A 21942-nucleotide genomic window follows, 5' to 3' on the forward strand; every position below is an offset into this window, starting at 1 on the left:
ATGACCTTCTCGGCTTCGTCCTTAAAGTTCATTCCGTGGAAGCGTTGGTAGGCTCTGACTTGCGTGAGGAATCCCTTCAGTTGTCCTGGGGTTCCGTCAAAGGCTTGAGGTGAGTTGAGCCTGAGCTTCTCTCGTCCGTCATGCGGCGTAGCGATGATGTTAGCGGCACCGTGGAGAGTATCGACCTTCTCCGTAAGGTAGTCCGCTTCCTTGGTCTTGTTCTCAAGTCGCTCCATAGCGTCATTGAACATCTGTTGCATCATAGCAATGTCGGAGTCGTTCTTTTTGATCTTCTTCTGTAGGTTTTCATAGACCTTACGAGTGAAGTCAAGTTCTTCTTCCGAGTCTTCGACGTCCTTCATTTCTTCGTCCAGGGTTTTGGCGGGCATAGGGGCCTTACCCTTGGAGTCGTTGGAAGTGGACGGAGTGGCTTGGGAAGACATCGTCGTTCTTACTGTTAGTGAGTTTCGTAGGGTCAACTTACTGAACAGGAGCAATTAAAGTGTTACGGCCAGCTAGTCGTAGGGGTAGTTTGCAGAAGTTGAGGCTGCGGAACTGGTAACAGTAATCGTAGTCGGGGATAGCTTCAGGGAAGCTATGTCTGTCAATCGTAAGGGTAGGTAAGGCTTCGGTGATCAATCGTAGTCTTGTCAAGGTAGTAGCTGAAAGCGGATGTTAATCCTGATACGAAGTTAATTGCTGAAGAAGCTATGGAAAGTCTGTCCTAGAGCCCAGCTCGAGTCCATCCTTATATACAAGTCCGATCCTAACTGAACAGTGCTGAACAGTCCACTTTGTCTGGATATGTTGGATATGCCGAATATCCAACATATCCTTGACTCGGTTGGATATGTCGAATATCCAACATATCCTTGACTCGGTTGGATATGTCGCATATCCAACATATCCTTATCCCTTATCATATCTCTTATCATCACGTGACTTGTACCATAGTTCTTCCGTTCCTGGGGTTTCCCCAATGTTCCGTCCCGTCCTGCATATATGATGCGCCGTAGCCGCTAGGCGTCAGCGGGGCACGCCCTGGTCTTCATGTTGGGTCGTAACACTAATAGGCTGGTACTAGGCATAGCTAAGACGAAGTCTATTCATAAGAAATAACCTGGGTCGAGGGCATGGGTATCTATCATTAAGTAAATCTCAGCCCTAAATAGGGCACTTCATCCCCTTATTATCTTTAAAAAAACGACTATCTAATAGCAGTGGTTTTTATTATATCTCGATCCCTATAATAGCTAGGAGTTCGCAGCAACAAATAATAGCTAGACTACAGACTCAACGGCTGTTAAGTGGCTACAGAAGGTCTTTGTAAGGGGCTGGCCCCTAGGCTTGTTCAACGTAGAGGTGCCGTCGATTGACTATTCTAAGCTGAGGAGGAAAAGGAGGAATTACAGGGATTCGCGTACAGCTACGGCATGATATGCCCGGACTCGGCGGTGTACTGCGGCGGAATGGTGGCTCCGGCAAAGCCGGACATCTCGACCGGCTCCGGCCTGCAGCATAACCGAATGTAATAATCCAATGTAATAATCGGTTATTACAGGTCGCGGTCGGACAGCTTCCCAGCAGAGGGGTGTACGTGCGGCTCCGGCAAGGCCGGAGATCTCAACCGGGCTCCAGCCCGTGCCAGTCTTTATCCCCTAGACTATACCTAAGACTAAGGGGGAGGCTAGACTACTAATTATGGATAGGCATGGGAGTCATACGACGATAGAGTTTATATAGAATTGCTATATTAACAATATCCATTTACTTTTCTTACTACCATACTCCTTCCATATCCTCTAACCTCTCGACTAATCTATCTTCATGTTACGCCCGCCGCAACTTGTCACTGTGGGCGCGTAGCTATATAATGCAGAACAAGGGACAATGATGCCGGAGTCATCATTATCGAAGCTTTTGCTTTGTGCCACAGTTGGTTGCCTTGTCCTGCTCGTAACACTTCAGCCTAGTTAAGGCAGCCTATCGGAAGGAGCTCCGTTACTTATCTTAATAGAACGATTCTACCATTATAAATAAAAGGAACTTCCTAGCCTATTACTAGAAGGCTCGACTTACTGGTCTATTAGTCTTAAATATCAGAAATAGTTAGAAGTGGACTGGTCTATACCCTATGGCCATAATTAAGCCCCTAATGAACCCCCTACTACTACCTACCCCCCCTACCTAGCCTGTTACCCCTAAACTAGCTAGCTAGGGCAAAAAGAGATACTATAATGGTCAACTAACTACCCTAGTTGAGCCATGGGATTCTGCCACCTTTGTAGTACCCTAGTCGATACCCAGGAAGCTAGCAGATCTTAGCGGTCAACTATATGTTACGGCCAGCTAGTCGTAGGGGTAGTTTGCAGAAGTTGAGGCTGCGGAACTGGTAACAGTAATCGTAGTCGGGGATAGCTTCAGGGAAGCTATGTCTGTCAATCGTAAGGGTAGGTAAGGCTTCGGTGATCAATCGTAGTCTTGTCAAGGTAGTAGCTGAAAGCGGATGTTAATCCTGATACGAAGTTAATTGCTGAAGAAGCTATGGGAAGTCTGTCCTAGAGTCCGGCTCAAGTCCATCCTTATATACAAGTCCTGATTCTGAACATGTCCTTTGTGCTGGACAGTGTCCTTGTTTGGATATGTTGGATAGCTCATATCCTGGTTATCCAAGGATAGCTTGGATAACTCATATCCAACATATCCTTATCCTTATCTCTTATCTCTTATCATCACGTGACTTGTCCATAGTTCTTCCGTTCCGTGAGAGGGTGCCTAGTGTTCCTTGTCCTCTGCATACATGGTGCGCTGTAGCCACCGCGAACCTGCGGGGCAGAGCCTGCGGGGCAGACCTTGTTCTTGGTCATGCATGTTGGGTCGTAACACTATACTTATATACTTAACTCGATAATAATACTAGTACTTAGCGGCTGCTTTTTAGGAAGGTAAAAAAAGGCTTCATAGAGCAGGCCTAGTAACTAGCAGCTGCCCACCAGCAACTGGACCTTCTGAGGGCTCAAGTTGCCAACGCTGCAGTGAGGAAGCAGAAGGTTGTTAAGGTTGATCCCAATACGAAGTTCGCCAACATCAGGGATATATAGCGGGCTCAGATCGAAGTGGGTAAAAAAGAGGTTATTACGGTTGAATCCAGCGAGTCTGATTGCCCTAGTGAAGCTGGCAGCTGCATTGTAGTGGGTGAGGTTGAGGATCAATAGTTAATAGTAATGAGGAGGTTGGGTTGTGATCCCGTCGTTTTTGTGGTGCCAGAAACAGGGGGGGCCAGGAAGTGGGTATGTTGACTTACAGGTCCAGCTTTCTCACGACTTATGCTTCCTGGGAGCGGTCGATCTGGATATCGGCTGAATGGGCGACATCGATGTCATGATTGACAACATCGTCGCTGCTACCGTTCTTGGTTTTCTCGTTGATTTGCGCCTCGGACATTCCAAAAGAATAGTATAGTGCTAAGATCCGATATCAAGTAATTATCTTATTCCATGGAGAGAAGCTGGGAAAGAACTTGACTAAAGTATCACCAAGTACATGTAAAGAGTTCACGCAGTCCATCTCATATTATTGGCATCCATGACTTCACATCATCATTCAGCAACACAGTAGGATCTCCTCAATCGCATTTCTATCCCGATATCTAGAAACCAGATAATTCGCTCGTATCTTCATTCCGCAATTCGGTTCAGAGTCAGGAGAATCTGCAATTGTAAATCGGTTATCAGACACATGACAATCGCCTTGGCAGACGGGATCTCTCCTGACAACCCGAAGCCCATTGGCGATTGAAGCGCGCAATGTGCATACGACGCGCGGTCATGTCCGAGTGGAAGCGGGTTGGCGAACCGAGTTGACGTTCGCCTTTGATGCACGGCTCGGTTCGCGAAGCCGTCGTTATCAACTTATCAACTTATCAACAAGAGGTTTCCATTCGGTTCAAAAGCCAACTTCATGGACACAACCAAGATTGGTCTTATCGAAGCATTTTCTGGTGGCCGCATCCTCATACCCGGAATATATTTACGCACCATGTCAGTGCGTCTCCCGCAGAGAGGACATCTTCAGTCAGAATCTTCTACCTTGGGATAGCTGGTATCGGTGCCGGCAACAAGATGCGACTTGGCTGCACGATAAGTAGGTATCGTCTCATTGATGAAGCGGAGGAAGGAGGTGCCGCACACCAACTGATTAGATGGCATACCCTGAGATCAGCTAGCCCTGAAGTTGGAAACATCTCACAGTCGTTAACAAAATGCACTTCATCGACCTCAGTAATCTTAGCCCCCAGTTTCATAATCCCTGAAGACATCTCGGGCCAGCAAGCCGAGTCGCTGACACCCCAGGTTGCGATGCCCAGCCCCACTTCGGAGGTTTCGGAGGCTTCGGGGTTCGCCTCCGGTGCCGAGCCCGGGAATGCGGGAGCCCTGATAAGCTGCGCATTGGGGATCGGATGGTGCGATTCGGGAAACAATGCGGGGGATATGCAACACAGTGATTAGATCGGGGACGGACTCCTACGTAGGAGGCATGGAGTGTGCCTTATAACATCATTCAGCGCAACACCGGTGGCATACGTGTAACTGTCTCGCTCAGTTGGCTCAGCCTTTGCCGACTCAACGTACTTTGAAGAATAACATCTTTCAAGCATCTTTAATTCCCCGTCGTTCACAATGGGCTCGCTGGGTCCAAGTAGAAAGAAGATTAGAATCGCGATAGGTAAGTCGATGTCTGCAGCAGGCAGACTTTCGGCCAGCATCATGACAGTCTTGGCTCACAATTTGATCACCAGATCGCGGCGGCACCTTCACCGATGTGCACGCCTACATACCCGGCTCAAATGAGCCGGAAATGGTCTTCAAGCTTCTTTCGGTAGACCCAAGAAACTACAAAGATGCACCCACCGAAGGCATAAGACGCGTCCTGGCACATTACAGGGGCGCACCAGTATCCCGCGACGAGCCCCTTGACATCTCAGACGTCGAATCAGTTCTCATGGGAACGACCGTGGCCACCAACGCCCTCTTAGAACGACAGGGTGAGCGCGTCGCGTTCCTCACAACCAAGGGATTTCGGGATCTGTTTGTTATTGGCAACCAGGCTCGACCGCACATCTTTGATTTGAGTATTCACAAGTTGCAGAATCTGTATGAGAGGGTTGTCGAGGTTGATGAGCGGGTGACGATGGAGGAGTTCTTGGAGAATCCGGAGAAGCAGCCCATTGATATCGAAAGCGATCCAGAGCTCGTGAAGGGGTTGACTGGCGAGCCGGTTCGAGTTCTCAAGAAGCCTGATCTGGAAGTGGTGGCAAGCCAGTTGAGCGACCTCAAAGCTAAGGGGTTCAAGAGTCTTGCGATTTGCTTCATCCACTCGTATCTCTACCCCAATCACGAGAACGAGGTAGCGGAACTAGCGCGATCCATGGGCTTCAACGTTTCTGTTTCCTCTAAATTGCAGCCAACGGTAAGACAAGCCACCTCCGTCTCACAAACTGCTTCACAGGCTCACATCTGTCCAGATCAAGATGGTATCCCGAGGAAACTCAGCAAACGCCGACGCGTAACTCTCCCCACTCATCCGCCGCTACGTCCGCGACTTTGGAAGTGGGTTTAAGGGAGGCCTAGACGCTATCGCAAGTAAGCTCCTCTTCATGCAAAGTGACGGCGGCCTTTGTCTCTGGCAGAACTTCTCCGGGTTGCGCGCCATCCTCTCCGGGCCAGCAGGCGGCGTAATCGGCTTCGGCAAGTCCTGCTATGATCCGGAGACCAAGATACCGGTGATTGGCTTCGATATGGGCGGCACCTCGACGGACATCAGTCGCTTTTCGGGCACGTATGATCATGTCTTTGAGACGGAGACGGCCGAAGTCACGTTGCAGACGCCACAGTTGGATATCAATACTGTCGCTGCTGCTGGCGGCTCGATTCTGCATTGGAAGAATGGCTTGTTTGCGATTGGACCAGACGTAAGTCATCACGTACTATCAATGCCTCGGCGGTGATGTGAACTAACGTTGCCTTGCAGTCTGCCGGCGCCCACCCAGGACCTGTTTGCTACCGCAAGGGCGGACCTCTGACAGTCACTGACGCGAACCTCTTCCTGGGTCGTCTACGTCCCGAATACTTCCCTTCTATCTTCGGACCAAAGGAGGACGAATCCCTCGACTATGACGCAGCAGCCGCAGCTCTCCATAGTCTCACGAAGAAGATCAACTCCGAAGAGGGAAAGTCATTCACGCCGGAAGAGGTCGCCAGCGGCTTCCTCCGCGTCGCCAACGAAAGCATGAGCAGACCTATACGCTCGCTCACAGAAGGCAGAGGCATCCGAACGTCAAATCACGTCTTGGCCACGTTTGGAGGCGCCGGTGGGCAACATGCTTGTGACGTTGCCGAAGCGCTGGGCGTAGAGCGCGTCGTCATACACCGATTATCATCCATCTTGTCTGCGTACGGCATAGCGCTGGCCGATTTGACGCATGAGATTCAGCGTCCCAAGGCGGCTGAGCTTTCGGACCTCTCCGATACACAGCTAGGAGAAGTATTCAAGGTTTTGACGGACGAAGCTACGGCGACTTTGGTCGCCCAGGGGTTCTCTGATGAACAGATTGAGCACGAGCTATTCCTCAACCTGCGGTACAAGGGTACGAACAGCTCGCTCATGATTCGGAAGCCCGAGGGATCATGGGACTTCACTCGCCAATTTGTCGAGCACCACGAAGGAGTTCGGCTTCGTCCTAGACCGCGACATCCTCGTAGAGGACATTCGCGTCCGCGCGCTGGGCAAGACGCCCGACTCCAACGTGACCAGCGTATCGCAGGCTCTCAAGTCTGTCGAGACTAGGCTGGTACAGAGCGGTAAGAGGGCCAGCACGACGAAGCTGTACACGAGCGGCAAATGGCATGAAGTCGACCTTTTCAAGCTCGAGGATCTTTCACCAGGCGAGCGGGTCGTTGGTCCAGCCATCATCCTGGACCAGACCCAGACCATCATGATCCAGCCGTCTTGGACTGCGACTGTGCTTCCCCGTCACCTACTTATTGACAAGAATACGATTTCGCAAGGCTCCGTCGACGAAGCCGTCGAGCTCACAGCAGAGACGGATGAGGTCGACCCGATTCAACTATCAGTATTTGGTCACCGATTTATGAGCATAGCGGAGCAGATGGGCAGATCGCTGCAAATGACCTCGGTCTCCGTCAATATCAAGGAGAGGCTAGACTATTCGTGCGCCATTTCCTCGCCGACAGTTGGTCTGGTTGCCAACGCGCCGCATATCCCGTGTCATCTGGGAGCAATGAGCTACGCCGTGGCCTACCAAGCCGAGCGCTGGGGCAACTCTCTTCGCCCTGGAGATGTGCTGGTTTCCAATCACCCGGCCGCCGGCGGATCCCATCTTCCCGACGTGACGGTGATCTCGCCAGTGATCGATGAAGACACCAACGAGGTCCTCTTCTGGACTGCTTCTCGTGCACACCATGCCGACATTGGAGGCATCTCTGCCGGTTCTATGCCACCGCACTCTAAGGAGATCTGGCAAGAGGGGGCGTCCTTCTTGTCCTTCAAGCTGGTTGATGGAGGCAGGTTTGACGAGGAAGGCCTCGCTGAAATTATGCTGAAGAAGCCGGCGTCTTATCCTGGTTCCTCCGGCACGAGAACGTGGAATGACAACGTGAGCGATCTGAAGGCCCAGATTGCTGCCAATCAGAAGGGTATACGACTCATTCAGGACTCGATCAAGGAGTACGGTCTACCGACTGTCCAGGTAAGTAGAGTCTACCTAGAGAGGATAGACGTTCTTGTAGAAACAAATTACTGACGGTCAGTATCAGAAATACATGCTCGGAATCCAGAACAACGCTGAGAAGGTAGTCCGAAACCTCCTCCGCCAAGTTCATGACCAGTTTGGTGGCCTGCCGCTCGAGGCCGAGGACCAAATGGACGACGGCTCGAAGCTCAAGCTTAAGATCCGAATCAATCGCGAAGGGGGCTCTGCCGTCTTCGATTTCACAGGGACTAGTCGGGAGATGTACGGCAACCTCAACGCACCGCGGGCCATCACCTTCAGCGCCATCATCTTTGTCTTGCATTCGTTGGTCAAGGAGGATATTTCGTTGAACCAGGGCTGCCTAGCTCCCATCAACGTAATCATACTCTCTGAGACGATTATTTCCCCTTCGCTGGGTGCTGCCACAGTTAGCGGCAATGTAGAAACGTCGCAGAGAGTAACGGATGTGGTGTTGAGGGCGTTCCAGGCCGCCGCGGCTAGTCAGGGAACGTGCAATAACGTGACGTTCGGATATGGAGGTGAGATGGTCGACGGGAAGGCAAAGCCTGGGTTCGGATACTACGAGGTAAGCCATCGATCGTCTCGTATCATGTTAGTCTTCGTGTGCTGACTCCCATAAAATCAGACCATCGCAGGCGGCGCCGGTGCAGGACCAAGCTGGGAAGGCCAGTCAGGCGTACACGTCCATATGACCAATACCAGAATCACGGATCCGGAGTCCCTAGAGCGTCGATACCCGTGCATACTCCGTGAGTTCGGGATCCGGCGGGGATCCGGCGGCCGAGGCAAGTATAATGGAGGAGACGGCTGCGTCCGAGAGATCGAGTTCCGTCGAGACTTGCACGTCAGTGTGCTGAGTGAGAGGCGGACGGTACCTCCTTATGGTCTAGCTGGAGGCGAGCCTGGAGCTCTCGGCGAGAATGTGTGGGTTCGGCATGACGAGTACGGGACACGGGAGATCAACCTCGGCGGGAAGAACAGTTGCGAGATGAAGAAGGGAGATCGGATCATCATTAGTGAGTCTAGTTCGTCGACGGCGGTGACGCTGGTTTGCTAACAGCTTGGTGATAGGGAGTCCAGGCGGAGGTGCATACGGTGCCTTGTAAGGTCGTCGCTGTCGTCGGGGATGGTACGATGGTGTTTTCAGAGTGGGCCGGAAGATGTATTCTGTTCGTCGTTCCCATGGCCAAGCCCGATGAGGGCGAGGGAAGCTGTTTAATAGAAATTCTCAATGAGCACTGCAGCTGTAGAAATTCTGGAGACTTGCCAGGATGTTTGGACCAGACTTGGCTCGAAGTTGACGCATAAGACTAAGGACCCCCAGCTTGGCCTCGGTTGCGTGTGCCGCGATGCCGTGGTGCCGTGGTGCCGTGTTGCCGTGCTTCCGTCCACGCGGTGCCGTGATAGCCGTCGACGAACATTCTTAGCCTTAGAGTTCCGCGCCATTTTGCGGGAGGAAACAAATCCCCCATGTTGGCGCCGGTGGAGGCCGCTTGCGATGGCCTGCATTTTGACAGATCCGATCTATCGGATCGACACTTTTTTTAAGGTTGAGTTTGCAACGCGGGTGCATCTTTCGTGATCCAAGCGCCCCACTCTTCAACTTCATCTTATTGAGACCTCAACACATCGATGCCAAGCAAACCTCGCCGTCCATTCATTCCTCGCCGGATTTAATTTTTTGGCATTTCTCTGGTTCTTACTTCTTTCCCTCAGTATTCCATGTCACATTTCATCGTCTAAGATCTACACGTCGAATACGGGCGAAGAAGGGTAAGGTGAGGTGATGGAAATGAGCATCCCGACGATGAGGATGAGAGTTCTCTAATCTATTACGAAGAATCATTTAAAGACGAGTTTGCCGCCAGCAGATGAGCCAACGCTAACCGTCCTAGCCCAGAACAAGTTTCACAGGCTCCAAGAGTCGGAGAGAACGACTCGCAGTTGATTGTTCATAAGCGAAAAGGGTGGTCGTCGCTGAAGAATGATGCGATAGCAACTGCTTTGTGTCTAGCTGTTCACTGCAGGAGAGATTGCAAGGTATCATACAACCAGGTAGCTCAAAATAGATCAGCGAATTTATCGAACCTGGGTTTACACTAGTCACCAAAACCAAAGCAATTCACGATGAAGAAGGCAAAGTAGTTGAGTCAAGTCATGAGGATTATATTGTAGGTACATGCTCCCCATGTCCATATATACAGTGAATGGCCAAGGGGCCAAGTGATGCGCATCAGCTTACACACCACAGAAAAGAAAAATGTGGGTGGTTTCTTCCCTCCTAAGTTCTTTAACCAAAAACGAAGTTCACTCGCAGTCTCTCGGAGACTGAGTGCGGCAAGAGCAGCACCGTCGCCGTCACAGCAAGCTGTGTTAGCGACCAAGACCGGAACTCAAGAACACCAAACAGCTCAGGAGCGAGCCATTTAGCAGGCCTTGAGGGTGGAGTACTTGCAGGCGCTGGACGGGCCAGCGCCAATCTTCTTGGGCTCGTTACCGGGGGTGGTGCCCTGGAACTCGGTGCAGATCTCCTTGACGGAGGTGGCGCAGGTGCCGGTGATGGTGGAGGTGTCACCCTTGTTGGAGTTGATGCCGGTGAGCATCTTGCCGTTGTAGGCCTTGACGTTCTTGACAACGACGGTGCGCTTGCCCATGGTCTTGCAGTTGCCGCAGGAGCGGTAGAGCTTGCCGAAGTCGACAACGGTGAATCCGTCAATGGTGACGGTGCCGAGACCATTTTGCTGGATGACCTTGTCCTCGGCGCCGCGGGCACCACCGCCAATGATGGAGGCGTTGCCGTCTCCCTTGAGGGAGAGAGCGTCCTCGCAGACGGCGGTCCACCAGACGTTGTTGATGGTGCAGGAGCCCTTGCAGTGGACACCCTCGATCTGGTCGGCACCGATGATGGCGTTCTTGAGGGTAGCACCGCTCTCGAGGAGGAAGACGGCGTCCTTGTCGCCACCCTCAGCCTGGCCAGTGCACTTGACGCCACGGCCGTAGGTCTTCATGCCACCATCGAAGGTTCCCTTGACGGACTGGGCGGCCTTGTAGGTGACGGTTCCCTTGGAAGCGGGGATGGGGAAGGAGGCGCGCTTCTCGATGGCACCGAAGTTGTTGGGGGAGGACTCGGCACCGGGGGCGGCGATGACGGCAGAGGCCGAGAGGGCAGCGAGGACAGCGGAGAACTTCATTTTGAATATGGTGGTTGGTTTAAGAAAACACGTAGAGGTGGAAGTAGTTTGGAAGTGTTGACAACGAATGAATAACCACCAGGGCTAAAGAATGTGAGTAGTTGGATTGGTAAAGAGAGACTGTAGCGGAAGATGCTGATGAAAGTGATGAGGAATAAGAGAGAAGAAGGTTTGATGAACGGGAGCTTGCAACCTTCTTATATCTTTCGATGTTGGGCAGATTCTGGGAAATTCTGCTCTCCTCCAGGCTACTCAACAACATACTTTCCCCTTCCCGCAGGAGTCATCCTGATCCTGCATCTCATTCACGCTGCCAAGACCTTAGATAGTGGGACCTTGGCAGGTCGAACAGCTCACAGTGACACGGATACAAAAGCTTTTGCCCAGGGCTGGGGATGAACTGAGGCGAGGACGTCCAAAAGTTCACAGCCCGCAGTCTGGCCCACGATGGAGCTCACGGGATTGTTGGCGAATGGCTAGTCTGTGTCCTGGTTCCTGGACGAGCTACACACCCCGACTAAGCTCACGGGATGGAAGAGACATGGCCCCCCTCCTCCTCCTCGCCTCTGCCTGAATCGACAAGAACGGGGAGTTAGCGAGGGAACAGTCGATTCATTTCGGGCAGAGCCTTCCTTCCCTGTCCATATGATCCACTCCGATATCAGAAAGTGGTTCGGGCGCTTCGGCGAGACGCAATCATCAGCGCAGCGACGAGCTGTTTCAATGTTCGAGGGGGCAGAAAGACTGCCCAGTGTCCGAGAAGGTACACACGATGACATGGAGGCATTCTCGTCGACAATTTGCCCACGGCTATGGGCTCAGGGGTTGACCCGTGACCGTGCTGTATGTGGCATGGGGATGGGGAACATGAGCAAGTTGGAACCTCACTCTCTTTTCTTTGCCCTGCAAACCCGGTACTTACGATTACCCAGAGTAGGCTCGCATTTCGTATTTGTCTAAATTGTGGCGCCGTCTTCCTGGTTAACCATGAAACAAGTCAGGGGCTGTCACAGGGTTAGTATGTAAGTTGAAAGATTAGACCATGTTCCAAAAGATGGAGTTGAGATCCACAGTAGAGTCCTCTTTGGGAAAACTACGGATAGTAAGTCAGAGATTTGGGGGATTTCTGCAGTGCTGGGCAGCACTCTGCTAGCAAAATGTGTGTCTCGCTCTCGGAGCTTATGCCGTGAGCAGAAAGACGCAAAGAGCAGACTGTCGGCCAGAATCCGCAATGTTTCCGTCGCTAGCGCGCGGGAAGAGCTCCTATTGGCCGGCACCCTGGTTTCGGTTGTATATCGAAGGGAGATGAACTGGGGCCTTTTCGAGATGGAGCCAACGTCTATTTAGATAAGACCCATTACCACGGTCCTGAGTAATTCCCGGCCTCACGGACTGGCGTCGGAGGAGAGAGACTCAAAAAAGTGGCATTGGACGGCGGTAGTGTCCTTGCTGTTCTAGCTGGTTTCTTTTTGTATTCTAGCGAGAGTTGATACCCAAAACATCGGTACTACGGTAGTTGTCTGTGAGTTCTTGGCTCCTTGCAGCCATGGTTGAGCCTTTTCTCGAATAACCTCTCGAAGGTTTAGGGGAAATCTGTCTGACGTGTTTTGGGGTGGAGCGTGATCCCGCGAACTCTGATTTTCTCGGTCGCACAATGAGGGTCCCGACCAACCCAGGATGGCACTTTTAAGTCGTGGCAAGCCTGATATTATCTCTTTCGAATCTCCCCCAGCTGCTGGCAGCATATTGCCAGTGCACGGCGCAGCCCAGTCCCCCCTTGACCGCAAAATCTGCCCCCATGGACACATGTCCGCCATCCCTGTTCAAGCTTATTGACCTTAATCCGCTATCCGGGGTATCGCTGGAGCCGAAGAAGAGAGAAAAGCTGGAACAGCGCAATGCGGGCTGTGCGCTAGCGGCAAGAGGGACAGCAGAAGCACGTTGCCGCTGACACAGCGCTCATCTGAACCAGATTCGACATGCCACTGTCAAAGTTCAAGATCCCAGTGCTATCACTGGTGGATCAAAGTCCAAAGGTTGCTGAATCAGTTTGGTAGTCTTTTGTGACATGTCTAAATTGCAAACAACCCGAGACAGACCCCGCCAGACATAATGCGACAATCGCGATAGAGTCAAATGATCTCCAGTTCTACAATATATCACCAACGCGTCTGCGTCTGGAATTGCGGGTGTGATGCGACTGTGCAGGCCGGAAACAGCACCATCGATATCCGAAAAAGGCCAAAAGAGGCTCTTAATGTCACCGTTGCCATCGCTTTTGGGCCTGCCCTGTCGGACGAGGCTCCGATTCCCGTTGCATCGAGACATGGTTAAACAACGGATACCGGTTTTTGTGCACTGGCGGTGTGAGCGTGTGAAAATCCGCTTGTTTGCCGAACTACCTGGGAACGCGGATAACCCGTGGCCTAGGCGAAGATGGGAGCGGAGATCGGATGCTCTCAACATTGTCACCTTAACACTAAATATTGACCCACGAGGGGGCATACCAGATGAGCCCGGCAGGCTGGCAAGGGGACGTGACCTGGTGAGGTTCGGTTCTCCTAGTCATGGACCTAATTCCACCAATGCGAAAACGACTCAAGTTCTGTTGGATGTTGTGTGCGTGCCCACGGCACTCACTCCAGAAACGTGATGGGCTGTGATGTGTGCCAAGGAAATTCTGGAAAGGAGTCGCCAAGACTTTTCAATATAGTGTGCCAAGACATTCTGGCACCCATAGATCGGCACACTTTTGGGCTGCGCTGGCCGAGGTTCCCGGTCCAATCGAGACAACTCAATCGCAAAGAGCTTTGTTTTGCTTGAGAAACCAGCCAAAACTCTGTGGTTTTTTGACTTTTGGGCGTTCCTTGACGAACTCTTTTGCGTTTCGGCGATGCTCATACTGACGGCCGAGTTTACAGATTCATCGGCTTCCGTACGGACTGCTCCGGGAGGCCTCCCCAGGAACCACAATCGGTCATAAAGGGCCCCCGACTCGCCGCTCACGCCGCTTGTTAGGGTCGGAGTCGCCCGGTCACAGTCTGGCCAGAATTTTTAGCTGAGGGGGCCCGGGGCCATGGGTGGATAATGACCTTGTGTGAGAAGCCCACCCCGAGATTGCGCCCAAAAGGGGATTACGGGACAATAAGCATCGGTCAGGAATTGCCAGCAGCCAAAGTACCATAAGGTAGTCGGACTGGACCAACAGAGACCCCTGGGCTCTCTTGCTGACAGCAATCAACGTTGCCCATCAAGGCTCGCAAGATTTTCGACATTGAAGTTGACTGCCCACGAGAGTCTGGAGGGGCCAACCTGGATGGCGGGGCCACATTGAGATCAACGTTGTGTGAGTGGCACTTTTCTCCCGCTTCTTTCTCTTGCTTCATGCTCTGCACTCCCGTGTTAGAGACCCCACTTTGGAAGTAAACACAGAGCTCTATGTTGGAGACTCTTGCCAGCCGCACCAGACAGACGAGCCAGTTTCCTCGGATAGTGCACTGTTTGCCTTTCCTCGTATATCCGTACCTAATGTGCGGAGGTTGTATCTTGTTCGCAATTTATCTGTATTCTCTCTTTTCAGGTGAACGACCTAGGCTGGCCCCTGATCTTCATTGTGAAGCAGCAGCAAGCGCCTTTACGCACTGGACTGCTACCTCACCCAACCACCTCTCATGAGCTGCAAGATCTTAAGACAGGGGGTCTGTTGACTATAGGTCTACTTATGCTATCTCTTGCTTACGCCCATGATCAAGCATCGTACAGCTTGCCTTGCCGCATGTGGGCTGGGATGTCACGATTACAACATTACGCCTGACCCTCAGGCACAGAGTCACATCCGCAGATACAACCTGCAAAGAACGCACCCTTCCTGAAAGAGCGGGATGCCGTCAGGGCGATCACTGTGTTCGGACTGATCTGTGGCGATTTACCCATGGGAGAACTTCCAAGGGCTGAGCTCGTACTTTGCAGGCCAATTACACCTTTCCCTTCTCAAGCCCAGATTGGAACAATCATTGATTCCATCCCCGCTTACCTAAAGCGACAACTTTCATCTCATCTTCAGACTTGTCCAAGTCCAAGAGCACAGTGATTCAAAGACGATCCTGTGACTACGAAGAATGCACAAAACATCCGGGACGCTGACTCGGGTCATCCGGATTGCATGAGATGAGTTTCTACGCCACCTCATTTTGTAATACAACAGTATCTTAGGCGGGGATAGGCTGAACATCGCTTTGCCAGGCGCCCATTAAGCGTCGGTGATGATTACAATTTGACCTGGCCCTTCGGAGAACGATTCCGTCCGTGATCCTCAGTTTGCTTGCTTCATTGCCCTGGACACATCATACCCATGGCGCCGAGACCAGAACCCTTGCCAAGGCCCGTATTACTATGCAAATACACAGACAGCCCCAGCGCAATCTGTGCTACCTTTTGTCAAACAAAAACCTCCTATCCGCACGCAGCAGCGGTTTGTAAAGATGATGGCAAGAAATCGCGCGGAAAGTCGGGTCACACTCGGGTGACGGGTACGCTTTCCTTGCGTCTCGCTGATGGTTGGTCCAGTGATCCATCATCCATCAAGTTTACACATTTTGCTGCACAGCCATCGTGGGCTCAGGCGCTACTGTGGACAAGATGTTACAGAAGTTGCGGTTTATCAGTCCGCCTCCGATAGTCTTACTTGAAGCCCCGCCAAGGTATCCCAAGCGACCGTTACTCCAAGCCTCTGCCCTCTGGTCGGTCTCCGACTCTCCACGAGCCCGGGCAGCGTCCACTCATAAGACAGACATCTCCACAACCCTGTTCAACGGCGGGCGCTGTGGTGCTTGTAGCCGGAGGAAGCCGCCCGTTAGTAGAGCGTTGCCTGCTCCATCAAACAGGCGTTACCGCCGGACCACTGCCGCTGCAAGGGGAAATTCAAGCTGCATATGCTTTGCCCCTCCCCCTAATATCCATTCCAAGGCTGGAAACAGGAGAGCTCTCTAAAAGTACCGGCGTGGCGACCTCCACTCGGTCTAGATGAACCGAAGTAATGGCCGAACCTCCTCTGGACTTTTCATATTTGTCCACAGACTGTTCCCCTGGAGGCTGGAGTAGCCCAGAGCCTTCAATGCTGGAATGTTCGGTAGTTTCCCGTTGGCCTTGTAATTATTCGTTATGTCTAGACCCTAGATCACACCAAGCGAACCGACTAGCAGATAGCGGTAGCATGACATTGCAAACGCTCGTCACCGCCTGGCCAAGATTCTCTTCACCGCATTTCCAAAGGCCGCTGGACTTTACGCAGGGATACATGCTAACAAATAGTTTTCGTCTTCCAAATGTGTCGAGTCTGTACCCTAATGTGTTCATTTGAAGAAGTCAAAGGCCAAGTCAGCAATGATGTGTCTTCTCGATCCTCTCGGGCCTCGCACATAGATTTTGTAGCAAATTGGCACTTTTTATCTGGAATCACAGGCAACTGGCGGAAATTTTAAGCATCAAATTCGAAGGATTATTGGAAGAGATATTGAGCCAGGTTTGGTTGACAGCGGTGCAACGATGTCATTCTCGGAGCCCGACGACCAAGTTGACTCAACTCATGTCCAACGACTCTAGTGATTCCGAAACTGGACTCTTCTTGCCAGCTGACTGAGAGAAATTTCACGGACGAAGAGTGAGTAGACTTTCGTGTGATGTTCTTGCTTATTTCGTCAAAACCTGTTGAGTCTCTCACTTGATTGACTGCGAATCTCCGAAATGGCATACTGGAAGCGTTGTTTCCGTCTATCAGGTGGCCTTGATTTTTTTTCATGAATGAAGGAACTTGTGAGATAAAGAGCTTGTCTTGGCTCAATATTGAGTTTGAAGCTCCCATGTTCCTTTCGACGCTCGGTCGCAATAGCAGAAACAAGATTTGAGTTCAGTCTACGAAGCCGTGCGGCAAGCCGCAAGGTGGAAAACTCGTTTCCGCCCCCATCATTAACGGATGGCATTATGGTTCGTTGAGTAATCACATCTATTTGTGCCCAAGAGGACAAAACTGCTGGCACATCCTGTGAGAATTGGTATCTTGAAATGCGGCATTTTGTAGTTTCTTTTCTTCTAGGTCGTTTAGACACGTGCTGATAATCGAAGTGCGGACCACCGTAGTTGAACGTATGGAGGACAAAGTTGGGATTTCGAAGTTGAGCAAAGACTATGTCTCTCTACATCGCCCAACCCCAGCTCACCACGGTCTCAGGAATGAATCCTCATGTGGTACTCGTTACATGTTTCGGTACGGATACAGGAGACAGTGAGGTTAATTTAGCATGAACACAGATACTGCAACCACAATCAAGTATGACGAAACTGAACTTCACTTCATTTGAGGCGTTTCCTTTGCCATCTGCCAGGATACCCAAGCTACGCAAAGTCGCGACGAGTCACGATGTGGCATCTGTAAGGGATGACCCAAGACGATATTTTCTAGACAACACGTGGACGAGTCTCATCTCAGATGTGACCGTGCGCGCTTTCTCGACAATTCTGGGACTTCATAAGTTCATCAACGATAGCGACTGTCACAATTAAACCACGCAGTACTTTCACTATGGTCCATGGAAAAACTCTCAAATTGACCGAGCATCAGTATTCATGCGAAACAAGTTCAAGTTTACGGACCGACTTGTGACTTTATTAATTAAATGTCGATTGCCTTTGCAGCATGCAACATCCCCTCCTGGTCTCAATTGGATTCAATCAATTGTGAATCATGCCAAGGTGAGGTTTTCAACGAACAAAAAGGTCTGTCTCTGGTTAAGAGACTTGAGGGCTAGCTACGAGTATGGAAGCTCAGCTTGCTCAAGGTCTTCCATGGAGGAGAGAATTGAACATTTGCTGGAGTGAATGATATTCACGCCCTAACCAGAATCAAGTAGCCGCAAAGCGTCGCGAGGCAACTGTCTAAGAGACTACTTAGCGAATGACAGTTGACTCATGTCGAGTGTTTTTCCGCGCCGTTGAGTTCTTTTTCCAAGGAACACTGAGCCCGGAGACCAAGAATTCCAAAGTTCGAATCTGATAGAAATTCCTCCAAAAGAATTTTCTCGATACAAGCTACAGTAGGAGAAAAGGTCTATAATTCCGTCAAACTGCTAGCTTCGCTGGTTCCTTGTGTTCAACTGACTGTTGTTGCTCAATCTTCACCGGTAAGACTCAGCCTCGGTAACTCAGTGTTGTCAGCCCTCCCAGTCCCACTTTCTGTCTACCGTCACCACCCATGTCAAAACTCCACCCCACACATCGTGAAATCATCAAAAACTTCCTTCCGGTCTTCGCAATCCAACGAGTTCGCCACTCAACCCTCATTCGCCCTGATGGTCTAGCGGTATGATTCTCCCTTAGGGTGCATCTTCGGATACAACCATCTGGGAGAGGTCCCAGGTTCGAATCCTGGTTAGGGCCCAATCCTTTTGTTATTCTTGTCATCATGACTTTGAGAGTTATCTTTTTGCAATTTTCTTCTCTTAGATAGACTTCGTGTTCCTTATGACTCACCTTTAGAGGCCCTGACAATAGATTGACACTGATTATACACACTTCTGCCCCTAGGTTGAAGACTCGCTAAACGGGAGTTGGCTCAGAGAGTTAAAACGTCAAGTAGGTAGATAGAAGCTGCTAAGTAGAAAGATTCAATGACTAGAATGTCAAGGTGCTTGATGATCATTAACTTTCTCTCAGCGCAAATGTGCAGAATTTATACACAATAATCAGAGGTGGTAAGGCGTTAGACCTTGAAAAGCCAACCTGCAATGGCCACGGCCAGCTCGTAGTCTACATTGAGAGCCTTAACATTCTACGGCCGAACACCGGCCTGACTAACGTTGGGAAGCCGGCGTTTGGGAATATCAATAAGCGATAAGTCGCAGAGTTGGAGGCATTGACAATTGAAGAGGCCGCCTCTTGGGAAATCGAAACAAATAGGCACTCGAGGCAGGTAGCATCAAAGTTGACTATGTTTGCAGACATGTCGATCGAAAAGTCACCAATAGGCAAGAACCTCGACTAGTAGCAACATGGCATTAATCAAGTCAAGAAGTTGACATGCGCATCTGGGAGAAACAAAGACACTAGGCTCAGTAGATATCAGACTTCTTGCTGGATATTTTCTACAAACTTACCATTGTCATGAGAAACGGTTCAATTTTCATACATCGGGGCACACCGTGGTATGCGTCTACCCCGCCTGCTGTACGCGGCTCAACTCGGAAACTGTGGTAAACAAGGCGTAATTGCTGGCCGGCAATCACGGATTCGTTTTTGTACGACAGAAACCCACTGACGCACCGGTGACCTGGCTGTCAAACACGAGAATGAAATGCTTCGGTGACTGGTACGTCGATGTGACAATGTCTTGCTCGGCGCACTCAATGTGGAGAGTGGTTCGGGCCGTTCTCCGCATATGAGCCCTCAAACGGGATACGGTTCGCTGGCAGTGTCGAACTGCATGAGTGAATCTTCCACATGAAGTTCAGATGAACGCTCACTGGGCGGCTCTGCCTTTCCAATGGCGTCGCGGTTATATTCATCCCGCCATCCAAGCCCGATCTTATGCGTTCAACCGGAGGCTTCTTGGCCTGCGGATGACATCTTCCATCACAGTCGTAAACCCCGCTCCGTATATCCCTACCTCAGACGACGAGAATCGACCCTCTATCCAAACACTCCACTGTGCCAAACGCATCATCGTTGTAATTCTATGTGAAGCAAGGCTCCGACAACAGCATTTCACGCACCTGAGTCGACACAATGGTTCAGCCTATCGAGGTAGATGCCCTCGTCGTAGGGGCGGGATTCGGCGGTATCTACGCAACGTATCGTCTATCCCGCATGCAACCGCGTATGAAAGTCCAAACCGTCGAAATGGCCAGCGACGTCGGAGGCACATGGTACTGGAACAGATATCCCGGCGCTATGAGCGATACAGAAAGCTACCTGTATCGCTATTCTTGGGACAAGGACGACCTGCAAACGTACCCCTGGTCGCAACACTACGTCTACCAGCCGGAGATCCTGAAATATCTCCAACATGTTGTAAAGAAGCATGACTTGAGAAAGTGCATGGTCTTCAACTGTCAGATGGAGTCGGCGATGTGGGACGACAGTCTACGTCGCTGGCGGATTGAGTGCTCCTCTATCGGGACCAGCTGCGAGAGGACCGTGTATCATGCTCGATATCTCGTCAACTCGCTTGGTGTGCTTTCCAAGGCGAATTATCCAGACATTCCTGGCTTGAAAGACTACCAGGGCATCACGTGTCATACAGCAAGGTGGGATGACAGCATCGAGCTGAAGGGAAAGAAAGTCGGCATCATCGGCAGCGGTTCGACCGGCGTCCAGGTCATGACGGCAATCGTGCCCATCGTGGGCAATCTCACCCTATTCCAACGACGGGCGCAATACTCGGTGCCCAGCGGCCAGGGGCCAGTCGACCCCAACTATCGCGATAAGATCAACGCAGACTACGACAAGATCTGGGACAACGTCTGGTCCTCGAGAATGGGATTCGGTGTCCCAGAAGTAACCCGTAAGGCGACGGACGCCACGCCCGAAGAAAGGAAACAGGTCTTTGAGGAGATATGGTCCCAGGGCAACGGGTTCCGCTTCATGTTCAGCGCCTTTGGCGATATCGTCACCAACGAAGAAGCCAACGAGGCGGCCTGCGACTTCATACGCGGCAAAATCGATGAGATTGTCAAGGACCCTTGTAAGGCGCAGATCTTGAAGCCCCGCGAGGCGTATGCAAGACGTCCGCTCTGCGACTTTGGGTACTACCAAATCTTCAACCGCGATAACGTCGATGTAGTGGACCTCCAGGCCAATGGCATCAGTCGTTTGATCCCTCAAGGCGTTGAGCTGGCTGACGGGACCGTCCACGAGGTCGATGTGCTCATCTTTGCTACGGGATTCGAGGCAGTCGATGGCAGCTACACGAGAATCCGAATCACAGGTCGAAACGGAACGTTGAAAGACCACTGGGGTGATGGATCTACGACCTTTGGCGCGGTTGCCTGCGCTGGATTTCCCAACATGTTTCTCATCTCTGGACCGCAGAGCCCTTTTGCTAATTTCCCTCCCGTCGTGGAGTGTGAGGTCAACTTCATCATGTCGATTATACAGCATGCCGAGGGTCCGCTAGTAAAAGCAAAGCCAACAGAAGACGAGGAAGGTAGTAGCTCGGGCAAAGAAGCGATCCTAAGTCCACGGAAGCCGATGATCATGGAGGTAAAGGCGCAAGCCGAGTCAGACTGGGTAGAGCTGTGCAACAGCATGCTTAAGGGGTCCCTATTTGCCAAAATTCCGAGTTGGATTTTGAGCCAGAATATTCCCGGGAAGAAGACCAACACCAACTTTTTCTTTGGCGGGTTGCGGCCGTACCTGCAGTTTGTTGATGAGGAGATATCTGCAGGGTTTCCAGGATTTCACCAGTCAGCAGCACATGGGGACGTCGTCGCCCATTTGTGAGTTAACGTGAGGCTGTTGAGAAGTCTCTTCAGCTCAGGAATGGCAAGGTCGTTGTGAGGTCTCCATGCAGAAATATATCTATATATCTATATTTGCTATCACATCGTTCCACATGCCACGGCACCAGTACGTTCGCACTCGTCGAGAACGGCGGAATGGCCTCGTGAGTAACCGCCTAAGACCATAGTAACATTTACAGATGAGTCATAACAAATGCTATGCAAGTGGCGGAGAATTGGCAAGCAAGCAAGAGGTCGCCTGGCCCAGGTCTTCACGTTCGTTCCCTGTCGTATTCTTCAACACGATCATCGAGACGAGCGATGGTGTGTAAGGAAAGGGGTCAATCATAAACACTTGAGATAGTTATTGCGGGTTGGCTTTGTGGCCATGTGTGATGATACGGGCCGGACCTTTCTACCATTTGCCCTGGTTATACAAGTACAACCAAGCTACAAGTCAGGGACTTGT

At 51.3% G+C, this 21942-nt stretch overlaps 3 protein-coding genes and 1 non-coding gene across 4 annotated transcripts; 3 read left to right on the forward strand and 1 right to left on the reverse strand.

Annotated features, from left to right (window-relative positions):
- Positions 1-4679: 4679 nt before the first annotated feature.
- BDP81DRAFT_393672 (Hydantoinase B multi-domain protein) lies at positions 4680-8898 on the forward strand (the record flags this gene model as incomplete). The annotated part of the gene is made up of 9 exons (XM_060587852.1): positions 4680-4725; positions 4799-5469; positions 5525-5565; positions 5665-5971; positions 6031-6646; positions 6762-7768; positions 7836-8357; positions 8418-8808; positions 8864-8898. The coding sequence occupies 9 exons, from the start codon at positions 4680-4682 to the stop codon at positions 8896-8898; spliced, it is 3636 nt and encodes a 1211-aa protein (XP_060445560.1).
- A 1039-nt stretch (positions 8899-9937) lies between these two features.
- Positions 9938-11128, reverse strand: BDP81DRAFT_426331 (pectate lyase E). Its single transcript, XM_060590285.1, has one exon. It carries the CDS (start codon positions 10981-10983, stop codon positions 10219-10221), a length of 765 nt encoding a protein of 254 aa, XP_060445561.1. The 5' UTR covers positions 10984-11128; the 3' UTR covers positions 9938-10218.
- A 7192-nt stretch (positions 11129-18320) lies between these two features.
- BDP81DRAFT_t158 lies at positions 18321-18414 on the forward strand. The gene has a single exon. It is a non-coding gene; the product is annotated as a tRNA-Pro (tRNA).
- Positions 18415-19758: 1344 nt separating this feature from the next.
- BDP81DRAFT_471177 (uncharacterized protein) lies at positions 19759-21474 on the forward strand (the record flags this gene model as incomplete). Its single annotated transcript, XM_060594580.1, has 1 exon — positions 19759-21474. One exon carries the CDS (start codon positions 19759-19761, stop codon positions 21472-21474), a length of 1716 nt encoding a protein of 571 aa, XP_060445562.1.
- Positions 21475-21942: the final 468 nt, after the last annotated feature.

Source organism: Colletotrichum phormii (genome assembly GCF_030913505.1).
Source record: "Colletotrichum phormii strain CBS 102054 chromosome Unknown BDP81scaffold_9, whole genome shotgun sequence".
Lineage (NCBI taxonomy): Eukaryota > Fungi > Ascomycota > Sordariomycetes > Glomerellales > Glomerellaceae > Colletotrichum > Colletotrichum phormii.